At 54.4% G+C, this 13559-nt stretch overlaps 1 protein-coding gene across 1 annotated transcript in view; it reads left to right on the plus strand.

Moving 5' to 3' along the window:
- The window catches only part of ESYT3 (extended synaptotagmin 3), a 48097-nt gene that overhangs the window by 19823 nt on the left and 14715 nt on the right, over window positions 1–13559 (plus strand). Inside the window, exons 2-10 of the mRNA XM_019747665.3 lie at window positions 17–58; window positions 2196–2330; window positions 5588–5664; window positions 7225–7291; window positions 7928–8017; window positions 8503–8558; window positions 10094–10214; window positions 12241–12411; window positions 13017–13099. Of these exons, the coding sequence (XP_019603224.3) occupies window positions 17–58; window positions 2196–2330; window positions 5588–5664; window positions 7225–7291; window positions 7928–8017; window positions 8503–8558; window positions 10094–10214; window positions 12241–12411; window positions 13017–13099 (842 nt within the window). The remainder of the gene's footprint in view (window positions 1–16; window positions 59–2195; window positions 2331–5587; window positions 5665–7224; window positions 7292–7927; window positions 8018–8502; window positions 8559–10093; window positions 10215–12240; window positions 12412–13016; window positions 13100–13559) is intronic.

The raw sequence follows: 13559 nt of genomic DNA on the forward strand, positions 1-13559 counted from the left end.
GGCTTCTGTTCCCTAGATCCACTTCCCGGACGTGGAGCGGGTGGAGTGGGCCAACAAGGTAAGGTGAGCGTGGGCCCAGTGGGGCTGGTCTCACTCCAGGCCTGGTCCTTGGCTGCTGCCCTCGGCTGAGTCACCTGCAGGGATGGGGGCGGGCAGCACGTGGACAAAGGCCCTGGCTGTCACTTGTCTGCCTGTCTCTCACCCTTACCACCCTCTGGGTTCTTCTCATCACCAAACGATGACTCTTTTACCTGAAAAAAGTATTTTTTTAAAACTGTGAAATTAACACATGGCTACAGCAGAAAAGTTAGAAAACACACAAGACATAGAAAAGTACAGCCTCCAGTGCCCTCTCCCCCGAGCCCAGATCAGCAATTCCCAGGAGAGGAAGGGAGTGATTGCTGCTCCGTCTGCCCTGGTTCCCAGTGCTGGCTGTCTAACCTTGGGCAGGTTGCCTAACATCTCAGAGCTCGTTCCTTCCTCTGTGCAATGGAATAATTATGGTCCCTGCCTTTGGGGTTGTTGTGAGGATTAATGAGGTAATTAATGCACCAGGGTGCCCGGCACACCATGGACGCTGGGGTAGCTGTCATCGCTGGTATGACTGCTGTTGGATCATGCAGGGAACTCCCTGCGGGCTCTGAGACTCCAGGGCTGGGACCCCCCTTTACAGAAGAGGAATCAGTGTCTGGCCCCCTACCTCATCTGCCCAAACCTGTCCCTAAAGGCGAAGGCTCCTGCAACCCCCCTTCAAGTTTTCCTCAGGGCTTTTTCTAACACAAACCTTGCCTCTGTTCTGGATAGAGGCTTAGCCCAGGGCAGGAATGACTTAGGTTAGATATTTAAAAAGGACTTCCTGATGGTTTTTGATCTAAGGTTGGGATTCTCACCTTACCTGAAATGTCATTGCCAAGTGCATCAAAACCTGTTCCCAGCCTCTGGGTAAAATTTGGAGGAAGTAGCTTTCTGCTTTAAGAGGAGTGATCAGATTTCTGTGGATTAATGCAGGCCCAGGGCTTCTGAGACAACAAACCTGTACTGTGCCCCCCAAAATAGCATGCTTCCTACATGTACGTCAGTGGGTTCATGGACCCCGCATGCATGATGTGTTTCTTGACCAACACACAGAGGCCCACACAAGATACTGGATACGTACCATTGTTGGGATGAGGCTCCTGCCCTCAGCTCAAGGCTCAAATGGGGAAACAGTTGTGTAGATGAACCACCCTCTAGAGCACAAACTATGTCCCAAGGAGCTTTGTACTCAAGAGGTACTCAGCAAATGACAAAGCAGCGAGACAGGAAGATGGGACCAGCTCCTAGAGAGCCCCTGAGAGAGAGGGGAACAATAAATCCCTAAAACCTCACGTCTTCAGCCTCCTCCAATTGGAAAGGGGGAGGCACATCTTTAAACTGAGGTCCAAGATAGAGGAGGGAGAAGAAGAAGCCTGTGCCTCAAACAGAATCTATTGGCCAGCTAGCCGTCCCTCTGCACCCGTGTCTGATCACTGTCTCCTGCCACCAGGCCCCATTTCTGCTACCGTTCCTCTCCCCAGGCCCTGCCCTTGGTTCCCAGGCTAGGGCCATGAGTCATTCTGCTGCAGAAATCAGCTGAAAGCAACCTTTCCTGGTTGCTCGAAAAAAATCAAATCCACAGGAGACAATTTAAGTTTCTCTTCTGTGTTTTTTTTTTTTTTTTTTTTTTTTTAGATCTCTGCCACCGGCTACCTCTTGTTTACACCACAGTGTAGATTCACATAATTTATGTTTTAGCACAGCCCTGAAGAGCTTCATAATGTTAGGTTTCATGAATGACTATTTCATGGTGCTCGGCAAAACGGCACCAAATCTTGGGGGTTCCCCTGCCTGCACAAAAATGAGAACCACTGCTGTAGTTATTCGATGTTTGATGGACAGATAAGTGGGTAGATGGGTGGGCAGGCAGGCAGATGGGTACTGCAGCATAAGAGTTCCATGGCCCTTACTTGCATATATTTAAATATATTCAAAAATATTTTTCAAGTATAAAATTTTAATGTTAGGTTTTTGAAGGGAAACTCCAAGTTAGATTTTTAGCAAGGACTATGATTAGACCAGAGATGGCCATGCTCCTAGGCCTAAAAGCTTCTGACAGCCATGGGTCTGGCGCGGTGGGGCACAGACCAGACCCTGAGAGCCTCTTCCTGTCTTCGCAGATTATCTCCCAGACCTGGCCCTATCTAAGCATGATTATGGAAAACAAGTTCCGGGAGAAACTCGAGCCTAAGATCCGGGCGAAGAGCGTCCACCTGAGGACCTTCACCTTCACCAAGCTCTACTTTGGACAGAAGGTCAGTGCTGTCACAGAAAGGGCAGCCTGGGTCTGTTGTGCCCCAGTCACTCACCTGACTGACTGGGATCCACCGGGCCTCTCGGGGGGGCCGGCCCCCACCTACACTTCCCAGCCGGGCCTCAGGACAGAGCCCTCACCATGTCTGCAGGGTCTAAAGAAGCCCGGTTCAGAGAGAACAAAGAAGAGAGGTGGAAAACAATTCTACTTTTCTTAAGCCAAAGTTTGAAAACATGCTCCCTGGTGGAAGCCAGCCAGATACAAAATCCGTAAGTCACACTTACTACCCTCAGGCATCAGCTGGGGAGAACACACCCTCAAGGAGTGAGATAGTCAGTGCCTCAAAGCAGTGTGTGAGATTATCTACTAATTTATTCTGGCATTCAGCGTCACCAGCCCAGGCTCGTTCTGTGAAGATAACAGGTGACCTAGGATAAAAGGAGTTTCTGTTTCACACACCTCGCTTCCTGTCCCTATTCCAGGCTGCTGCCTCTGCCCCACTCCTCTTGCCCCAAAGTGCCCCCTGAGGTGAGTCTTACTTTGGTCATCTGAAAATGCATCCTCCAGGTAGAGAACTGCTGTGATGTCCAACACCTGGTAAACCAGAGGCGTTGGCATCTGGTTTGCTCAGGAACAAGCAGGTGTCTGAATGCAGTTCAACCTGCTGAGAGCTGTCTGCCAGCCCCCAGGCATGTGCCCAGCTTGGAACTGCCAGCCCCCGAGTCGGGGGTGGATCAGGCGTGCCTGAGCCTGGGATATTCTGGTGCATGACACTCCGACTCTGCCAGGACTGCTTTGTTCCAGCATCTGTTAGTTCATATGTTCTTTCCCTGTTTTGTTCACGTATGACTTACTGAGCATGGCTGTGTGTGAGGCACCATAGACAGCAATGGTGTGCCTTCAGGAAGGTCACCGTCCTGCTGTGAAGGGAGATGGATACGCTGGTGGATGACAACACGGCAGTGTCCGCACGGTGGTGGAGGAATGCGTGAATTCAGGAGTGGACGCGTGTGGGGGCTGTGGTAGTCAGGGAAGGCATCCAGGAGGAGGTGATGTCTGCGCTGGCAGTTAAAGAGTTCTGTAGACTGCTGTGTTTGGAACAGAGCTTGCTCAGCCAGGCTGTTTGTCTGGTGGTGCCTGTGGGACGTGGCACTACTGGAAAGCAGTCCCTTGCAGGCAGCAGAAGCAGGCTTAGAGGTGGCTGATCCTAAGGGATGATTTTTTTTTTTTTTTTTTTTTTTTTTTTATCACATCAGGGGAATTTGGTGGGAGACGGGCAGGCTGAACAGAAGCCCCAGCCCTGCCAGACAAATACCAGACTCTTGGTCCTGGTATTGAAAGCCCTTCCCTCTTGGCTCTTCCCCCACCCCCTTGGCTTGCCTCTCCTCTCCAGTATGGGCATCACAGAGGACTCCTCAGTGACCTTCCTGGGCTTGGCCAGGACCCACACACCCCCTTCCTTCACGTCCATCTGTGTTCCCATCTCCCTTTAATTCCTGTGTCCATGCCCAACTCCACTCTGCTGTGATGACCTTGGACTAGTGACTTAACCTCTCTGAGCTTCAGTTTCCTCCTCTGTGAAAGGCAAGGACCTACTTCTAAGGGTGGTTGTGAGGCATGTCTAACAGGCCTGGCCTTAGGGCCACTCCATGTGGCTGTGTGAGTAGTGCTTACATAGGGCACCTGGCCAAGAGGGCCGGGGGAGGCCAAATTCCAGCCTCGTGCCCCTCACCTAACTGTGAGCCCTGGTCTAGGGCCACGCTGCCTCAAAGGATGGTTCTCCGTCCTCTGTGATGCGACCTGCAGGAGGGCAGCCTTCCCCAGGACAGGTCTCTGCAGATGGGGGTCTTGGGGCTGGCTGAGCTTTCACAGATGCCCAAAAACCAACCCCCAGTTCAGGAGCAACAGGCTCCAGGCTGTGGGAAGTCAGTTACAGGGCCCCCCACCCCCACCCCAAGGTTTCCACTGGCTTTTCTGGGTATTTACCATCAAGGGCTGAGCCAGGTGCTGTGTGGCGCAAAGCTTCTATAATTCTGGGGGCCCTCTTAAAAGGAGTGTAAAATTAGGACAAAAAATTAATATTAAATAAGTATAAGAATGAGAAAATAAATTACAGCGAATTATACATGCAGCATATCACACATATCATAAACTCGGGGGAAACTACATAATCATTTTAATTAACTGCTTAGCAGGCTTAGCCCGCCTTGCTTTTTGTCTTCTCCCCTTTTTTCTTGCATTTTTGGCTCCATACTCTTTGGTAACCTTTTCACGTGACAACATAAATATACTTTCTATGGGGAGAATAGAAAGATAATGGACTCTTTCCTCTAGCATGAATTTTTTTTCTCCGATATTTTATTATGGAAAATTTTAAACATAACAAAAAATTGAGAGATTTATGCTGTGAACCGTCTGGATTGCACCATTCTTATCCTTTTGCTATATTTGCTTTGGTATATATCCATGCCTCTATCCTTCTTGACATCTTTTTTTAAATGCATTTCAAACTAAATTCCAGACATTAGTGAATTTCATCCCTAACCACTTCAGCATGCATATTACTAATTCAAATTCAAAAGAAATTTAATTTTTATTTTTGATAAATAATAACCAGACTCCACTCCAATGCCACCAGACAGGAGGAGGAGAATTTGGGCAGAGGGGATAAGAAAAATTACCTAGGAGCTCAGCCCTAGGCCCCAGAGGTTGGGGACTGCGGCCCTGGAGGGGGGCACTTGAATTCCTAGGGTCAGAGCCCTCATCCTGCGACCGTGCCCTCTTCCCTTTCCCTTAGGGGCTAACTCCTTTATCTGCCAGAACCGTTCAAATGCCTCCTCCTCCAGGAAGCCTTCACTAACCTCTGCCCACCGCAAGCTCGGTTGGGAGGTTCTCCTGATGTCCCCAAATCTCCACATGACAGCACAGGCTGTACCTCATCACATACTCCCCACTGTCTCCTGTGCTGGGCTGCGAGCCCCTGAGGGCAGGCTCAGCCCGCCTTGCTTTTTGCCTTCTCCCCAGGCCAGTGCCTGGCACAGAATGGGTGCTCAGTAAATATCTATGGTAGGAGAGAGAGAAAGAAGGGTGCACATTCTAGGGAGAGATGTATCAGAGTGACAAACTCAGGTGGGCTGCTGGGTGGATTTCCATGTTTGTGCCTCATCCCGGGAGTGCAGAGATCGTATTGGTTGTAGGGGGCAGCAGCCATCCCTGCAAGAGACTTCTGCTGACCTAGCCCTCTGGCATCTCTTCCAGTGCCCCAGGGTCAACGGTGTGAAGGCGCACACTAACAAGCAGAGCCGGAGACAGGTGGTCCTGGACCTGCAAATATGGTGAGCCCCTGCCTGTGGGGGTCAGGGGCGCACTGGGGGAGCAGCCACTCTGAGGAAGGAGAGGCATATGTACATTCTAATGTGGGGTATGAAAGCCCCTCACAGAACATATAGTACCCTGGGCTGCAGCACAGGGTCCCTGCTTGGCATATGGAGGGGGATCAGGAGAATGGATGGTCCCAGGGGAGCCACCACCATCTGACCCCTCAGCCCAGACCTGGCTTCTCCCATCAGGCCATGCACCAGGCACTAGGCATGCTCTGGGTACCAAGGCCCAGGCAGCAGTGCTTTCTTGGGGGCCAGGACCAGGTCACCTGGATGGTCAGACCAGCTGCCTCAGAAAGGATGTAGCAAGAGGGAGTAAGTGGGACAAGAAGATATGGGCACTGTGGTGAGGCCCAGGGAGCTCCAAGCATAGGCTGTGAGAGACCAGCTAGAGAACTTGGCTCTGTGGCACCTCAGAAAAACTACAGGATGCAAAGACACATGAGTGACTAGTTTAGTGGGTTGGGCAAGGGCACCTTTTTTGAATAAGGCTTGTAATAGGCTTGAGTTAATGAGAAGGGAGATTCAATCCAGGAAGTCTTCCCAGAGGTGGTGAGATTTGAATTGTGTTTTTAAAGGAGGATGAACTCCTGTGGTTCCAGAATGTTGCCGTTCCTTCCCAGTGTCTCATATTTCCTGTCCTTAGCCCAGAGGCTGGCACTGAGAGAGAAACTGGGAGACAGCTCTGGGAATACCCATCCTCACTTAGTGGCTGGTCTCAAGTGTGTTGGGGTGGTGCTAGCTGTTGGGTGTCCTGGCCCCGAGGCTCTGCCACAAGATCCTTGTATGAAGGCTTGGGGCCTGTCAAGGTTACCTGGCCCACACACCCAGCTTCCCAGTCAGCTCAGGCTGCTCCTGGGGTCCGCAGGTTCCCCCTGCTGCCCTTCGGGTGGCACTCCGCTCCCCTGCCGGTGTCCTGCAGATATTTGATGGCTGTCCTCTCCCTTCCCTTAGTGTCCTTTAGTCCTTTGACAGACAGCCTCCTCATCTTTAGCTTCAAGGTCACCCATTCTGGGCTCCCTGTGCCCATGCTTGACAGGAGCGACCAGCAGGACTCAGGCTCCTGAGAACGTTATCTATGCCCCCCTCCACCACTCCCAGCAACAATCTGGGTGAAAGGCTGGATATAAGAAGTGAGGCTGCCATGTTCCTCAAAGAAGAGACCTGGGCAGATGGGGCAGGGGCACAGCAGTGGCAGAGGGGTGAGAGCAGTGTATTCACCAAGAGGCCCTCCTTCGCATCTGGGGTGTGGTGGGGCAAGGTGGTACCCAGAGTCCCTGTCATGGGCAGAGGTGGGGGTGTATGTGGGGCACCTGGGTGCAGGGCCCTGCGCAGCTGCCTCCCAGGGTCTGGGCCTGTGTCAACGTCTGTGCAGAGCCGAGAAAGGCTGAGGCTATCAGAGTGACCACATCTGTGTGGCAGGGCTCAGGCTGGGCTGGGGGCGCTGGGCAAGTTTCCTGACCTGAGCGTGGACCTGCCCTTCCTCCCACCTTCCTTCTCTCTCCCCACTTTTAGCTACATTGGGGACTGCGAGATCAGCGTGGAGCTGCAGAAGATACAGGCTGGTGTGAATGGGATTCAGGTGGGTGTAGCCTGGCAGGACTGCCCCCCATACCTGCCCTGGGGTGGGGGTCAGGGCAGGGGGAAACAGGCTGCAAAAGGGGACGATGACACGAAGCACAGAGGCTGGTGATGATTGAGGGCCTCCAGGCCCCCAGGTCACACTGCCAGGAGGTAGTGGCTGGGCCTCACCAACCTGCTGCTTGGCCGCACAGCTCCATACTTGGGGCTGTTTGTGAAGTCACCCCAGAAAGACTTTGGCTGCCCAGAGAGGTTCTGCCCATGCTCAGAAACTGAGGTGGATTAAGGAGGTGAAAGTATTTCGTGGCAGGAGTACAGGAGCTGAGTGGGAGCCGGAAAACACTCCTGGGTCCCTGCTGGTTGTGCCTGCCTGAAATGGGGGCAAGGCTGCAGGCCCTTCAGTCCAGCACACCAGCAGAAGGCAGTGGGGGCCAACTTATGGCCCCTGGGGAGCTGGCAAAGGGGTGGCAACTGCGTGCAGCTTTCTGTCCCCCAAGTTTGGTCTCTGCAGTGACAGCAGGTAGCCCTGACATTTTGGGGCGACACGGGCATGAATGAGACAGCAGTGGCCTCAGCTGAGTGCAGTAGGTGCAGGAAAGGAGGCTGAGCCCTCACGGGGCCCTCTGTGCCCGTCCAGTTGCAGGGCACGCTGCGGGTCATCCTAGACCCCCTCCTGGAGGACAAGCCCTTCGTGGGAGCTGTGACCCTGTTCTTCCTTCAAAAGCCGGTGAGGCCTGGGGATGAGAGGCAGGCCTGCTACTCCTGTGCGTGAGTGAGCGTGCCTGCTGGGCCCCAGGCACTAGCCTTGAGCTCAAGAATGGAAACTGCCTAAGCCCAGCGAGGCCCGGGCACCCCACACACCTGTCCTGCGTAATCTCAGGCAGCCTGAGGTACCCGACTCTGCTCTCCCCAAGGCCTGAAGCAGCAAAGAGAAGTGGCTTGCCCTGGTCACACAGATGGTCACTTAGACCTCTCTGAGTCCAGGCCAGCCTGTGGTTGTCCTGCCAGGGAAGCAGTAGGCCTGACAGCCCTAGCGCTCCTGAGCCAAGGCCTGAGCGGGACTGGGAGGCACTCACCTGCCTGGCACCCCTGCAGCAGGCATCCCCCAGCAGGCTGGGCTCTCCATGGGGGCGGGTGTGAGGCACTTGGCACAGGGCGCTCAGGCCTGGGCTCTGGCTCCTTCCAGCCTAACAGCCTCCTTCTGCCCTGCAGCATCTGCAGATCAACTGGACAGGCCTGACCAACTTGCTGGATGCACCAGGAATCAAGTAAGTGCATGAGACAGCGCCAGGCAGACTCCAAGTGTGGGGCCGCTGGGGCTGTGCAGTCAGTGACGGAGCTGCCGGGGGCTGTGCCCTCCCTCCTGGCTCCCTGCATGAGGACTGGCGGTAGGTGTCTACCCCTCCAGAGGAAAAAGTGTTGGTGTGTGGAGTGGGAGTTGGGAGGCTAAGTGCTGCTTGGCCTCTGTGGGCAGGCACTGTGCTCCGAACATGCATACGTGTGCACACACATGTCGTGGGTGAGCCTGGGGACAGTGGCTCTGATCAGATGAGATGTCCTAGAGGAGGCTGTGTGGGCTAATGAGAGAGCACAGGCTCCAGAACCAGAGCCAGCCAGACCAGGCTCCTGGTTCTGTTGCTCAGCAACTGTGTGACTTTGGACACGTTACTTCACCTCTCTGGGCCCTTCCTCAGTAAAAGGGGAGCCTGGCTCCTCTATCTTGAGGTCCCTGGGAGAACACTCATGTGGGTGTGGTGGTGGCAGAGTGGATGTGGACACACACGAGTGTCTTCCTTTCATCCTTACTCCACCCCCTCCCTAACCCAAGTATGTGGGGAGCAGCCCATGCGGCCTCCCCCAAGCATGGTCCCAAACACAGGAGTGGGGAGCAGGGTGGGGTGGGGGGCCTCTCACCGCAGGGGCCAGTGAGGAGGAGCTGTTATGGGAAATCCCAACTTCCTGGGGCTGGGGGTGGGGTGGGGTGAGGGATTGGGGGGTGTTGCACTCAGAGCCTCAGGTCCCCAGCAGAGAAGGGCTCCAGCCCACGTGGAGACACCTCCCCAGCAGGGAGGGACAGCTGGACTAGCCAGGGCATATGCCAGCGGGTCACCAGGCTCAGGCAGCTGCCCCCACCCGTGGGGAGGACCATTCACTCTCTCACTGGGGACATTCCCATTGATCTCAGCCCCCTGGGTGCAGAGACAGTGTCGTGCAGTCTTTCGTACAGAAAGTATTTACTGAGCACCTACTGTGGCCAGTCCTGTCCTAGGCACTGTCCCTGCTGTGTCTACTGGGGAGAAGGAGTCAGGCAATAAAGGGAATTTGGATGTGACGTCAAAGAGCAGAAAGGCTACGGCAGCGAACTTGCATCTGGCATTTACTGTGCACTACGCTCTGTGCATATTAACTCAGCGTTGTAACAACCCTACTAGGCAGGCACAACCTCATTTTAGAGATGAGGAAACCGAGGTCCAGAGGGTTAGCAACTTACCCAAGGTCACACAGCTTGTGGGTGGTGGAGCCACGATTCTCACATAGGCTCCAGGTCAGCACTGTTAGCTACCATGTTGCGATGCCTCAAAGGACAAAGCAGGATGGGGAAAGGGACAGAGGTTGTCAAAATGTGTATTCACATCCTCGTCTATCCAGACAGGCTGGGGTGAGGGCTGTTCTCTCCTCAGCAGGGCCTACCCTGGAGCTCTGCTCCGGGTTCCAGCTCCTGGGAGGCGGGGAGGGGCAGAGGGGCAGGCGGCCTGGGGCCGTAGTGCCACCCTGCACAGCTGGTTATGCCCACTCTCCCCAGCGAGGTGTCAGACAGCCTGCTGGAGGACCTCATCGCCGCCCACCTGGTGCTGCCCAACCGCGTGACTTTGCCCGTGAAGAAGGGGCTGGACGTGACCAACCTGCGCTTCCCTCTGCCCTGCGTGAGTACCTGCACTGGTCACAGAGCACAGGGCCCAGGGTTGAGGGACAGACAGGTGGGAGGGGGCAATGCATTCTCACATGATAATCCTTATTTCTGCCCTCTGGGGGCATGGCACCCCCATTTTATAAGGTGAAGACTGAGTCTCGGGAAGGTGGAATGGCTTGTCTAAAATCACCCACCTAGAGTGGGGCAGAGCCCCGGTGGCATTCCTTTCCAGATCCTGGTCCCTGTGTGGCCTGGGATAGGGGCTGTGGGCGGTCACCCCATCCCAAGAGAACTCCAGGAGCCTCCCATGCTCCCTTCAGGGACATGAGGCTCCCCAACTCCATCATTTGGTGATAGGAAGAATCTTTGGGGTCTGCGGGAAAGGAGAATGTTCAGTAGAGCCAGGACATGGGGCTCCCTTGGGTGCTTAGCAGCACTGCCCCCTCCATCCTGGGCCCCGCTCAGGAGGCCCCTGAGGACAGCCATGTGGCCACCCCACAGAAGGTGCCCTGGCTGTGGCCCTGAGCCCTTTGGGGCCAGGAGTCAGGACCTCAGGAGAGGGGAAAGCGCCCATTTCACCATCAGCACCAGGTACGAGGCATCGGCCCACTCAGGCCATGTAAGGGTAAGGGGCTGGCAAGCGAGGGACACAGACGTGCTCTCAGCCTCGCCTTCACGGAGCGTGGGCTTTAGTGTTTGGCAGCCTCAGAATAACCATACAACGCTGTCACCTACATCTCACTACTGGAAATGTTCTGTCCTTGGGGTCTACCCCACTCAAGATGTACTGTCAGGCTGCTACGATTTCAACTCACTCGGAATAGTTCCCGTGTGTGTGTGTGTGTGTGTGTACAACTAGCCATGCATATTTACATTGATTTGTTTCATTCCATTTTCTATTTTTAGGGTTTCATTTTTACCTTAACTTCCTTTTACAATTATGTAAAACATTGGCACATTTCCAAAGTTCAATACAAAAGCACGAATTATGTTTTAAGGCGTCTGGCTTCTATCCCTGTTTGCTCCACCTAATCTCCACCCGCCGCCTGGAAGCAGTGGTTTCTCTTTCCACTATTTTTCATGATTTGTTTTCTAAGATGAGCAGCTAAGGTGCGTTTGGTGGTGTGTGCATACCTAATTTTATTCACATGCCCCCTTTCTTTGATGAATGGCGGCACAGTTTTCCCCACCTTGCTTTTATCACTTCCTGTGTCCTGAGGCTCCCGCCATGCAGGGTCGTGAGCCCTTCGTCTCCTTGCAGCTGCAGAGTGCTCCCCGGCGCGGATATGCTGCCGTTTATTTAACCAGTTCCCTATTGATGGACCGTTCAGTTGTGTCTGGCCTTTTGCTCTGACGAATCTGTTGTCATGAATAACCTTCTTATATTTTTACCAATATGGTGCTAGGGCTAGAAATGGGATTGCTGGGTCAAAGGGAAAATGCATGTGTATTTACTGATGTTTAAAAAAAAAAAAAGTTCTAGGCAGGAGGGCTAGTGGCCCCTGAACTGTGTTTTTTCCCAATTCTTGTGCTCTGTTCTGCCTTAAGACACAGCCCAGAGTGTGGGGTGAGAGTCCGTGCTGGGCCCTTGGGAGTACAGGGACCCACTGCCAGCAGCAGGTGTGCCCACAGGGCTGTGCGCGCTTGGGTGTCGGGAAGAAATGAGTCCACATGCAGATAGAGGGGGAGCTGGAACACAGGAGGACACCTCCTCAGGTGGCATAGTTGTTGGCGCAGCAGGGAATGGCTGCAGTGGAAGAAGCCACTCACGTGGCAGGTTGGAGGCAGGGAGTTTGGGAAGGCCACGAACGTGGGTGGGTGTGGTGATGCCGTGGACAGAGCCCTGGGCTCTGCCATCACCTGCTGCGTGGCCTTGGGCGGGAGACTGTCATCTCTGGCTTCTGTCTCCCCATCCAAACCACAGAGACCGTGACGTGGGCTGGGGTGATGTCTGGTGGCTTTGGCTCTGATATTGTGGGCCTTGAGTGTTGGCACAGCACAGGAAGCAGCTGTGAGCCCTGGGCTGGGGCATTTTCCAGGGGGTGATCAGAGTCCACCTGCTGGAGGCGGAGCAGCTGGCCCAGATGGACCACTTCCTGGGGATCAGAGGCAAGTCGGATCCCTATGCCAAGGTGAGCATTGGCCTGCAGCATTTCCGGAGCCAGACCATCTACAAGAACCTGAACCCCACCTGGAATGAGGTGTTTGAGGTGAGGGTCTCCTCAGCTATTCCTGATGTCCTCCAGGGTCCCCTCAGGGTCATGCTGGGTGCAGACAGGGGAGGGCCTCACACACCCAAGGAGCAACACAGAGAAGTGGGTCTTGGGGGCAGGCAGGTAGATCAGTGTAATCCCCACTTCCCACATCCACCAGGTTTCCAGAGGTGGGCTGCTGTGCCCCATTGGAAGGACAGCTTGTAAAAGAATTCACACTTTCTTTCCCCACGAGAGTCAGCTTCGTGGGAAGTTTTCAAAGTAAAAGAACCTAGAAGCAGTTCTGCCCCAATCCTCTCGGCCTCCCCTGCCAAAGCCAGATACCAGGACCGTAAAGTTCTTAAGTTCAACTGCAATCCCTACTCCGTGAAGGGAACCCACAGCCTGTTCCGTGCTCTGGAAGCTGCAAGCCCCACACGGAGCAGCCACCCTCTGTGGGTCCTCCCCACGGTGCAGGGGAAGACATCACTGCCTTCTTCCAGGAAAGTGCTCCAGGCACTGACGAGGGCAGGACTCTGCCCAGGTTTCCCAGCTGGTGGGGGTGGACCTGGAATCGGGCTCCCCCTGGGTCATGCTTGAGGGTCACCTCTCTTTCCTTCCAGTTCATAGTGTATGAAGTTCCCGGGCAGGACCTGGAGGTGGACCTATACGACGAGGACCCTGACAGGGACGACTTCCTGGGCAGGTGAGGAGGGCTGAGCTGGGCCTTGGGGCGCTGGGCCTTCTGTCGCTCAATGACCTGCAACCCCACACAGTGACTGTGCCAGGCAATCTACCCCATTGCTCTACGTCCCTGCCACAAACCTCCTTCCTAGTTGTCTCCTGAGTGTCCAGCCCTGAGCTGGGCCCTGGGGGTACAGAGAGGACCCCAAGGTGTGTATACAATGGGCTCTTTCTGTGCTCCTGATAATGTATTGAGTCTCCATTTGGAGCAGTGGGCAGGGGGCAAGGCTGGCATGGATGGCCAGGCCCCCAGTGCCGCTGACTCTGGGGCAGAACACAGGAGCTCAGGGCTGTGGGAGGACTGAAATGGCCCCGCGGGGGCTGGCTATCAAAACTTCCAATTTACATGCCTTTTGGTTCAGCAGTCCCATTTCCAAAAGACTCCTATAAAATAGAAGCATACGTGAAATGTTTGTTGCAGA

This window comes from Rhinolophus sinicus, chromosome 5, assembly GCF_057876585.1.
Source record: "Rhinolophus sinicus isolate RSI-liver-muscle chromosome 5, RSI-T2T, whole genome shotgun sequence".
NCBI classification, from domain to species: domain Eukaryota; kingdom Metazoa; phylum Chordata; class Mammalia; order Chiroptera; family Rhinolophidae; genus Rhinolophus; species Rhinolophus sinicus.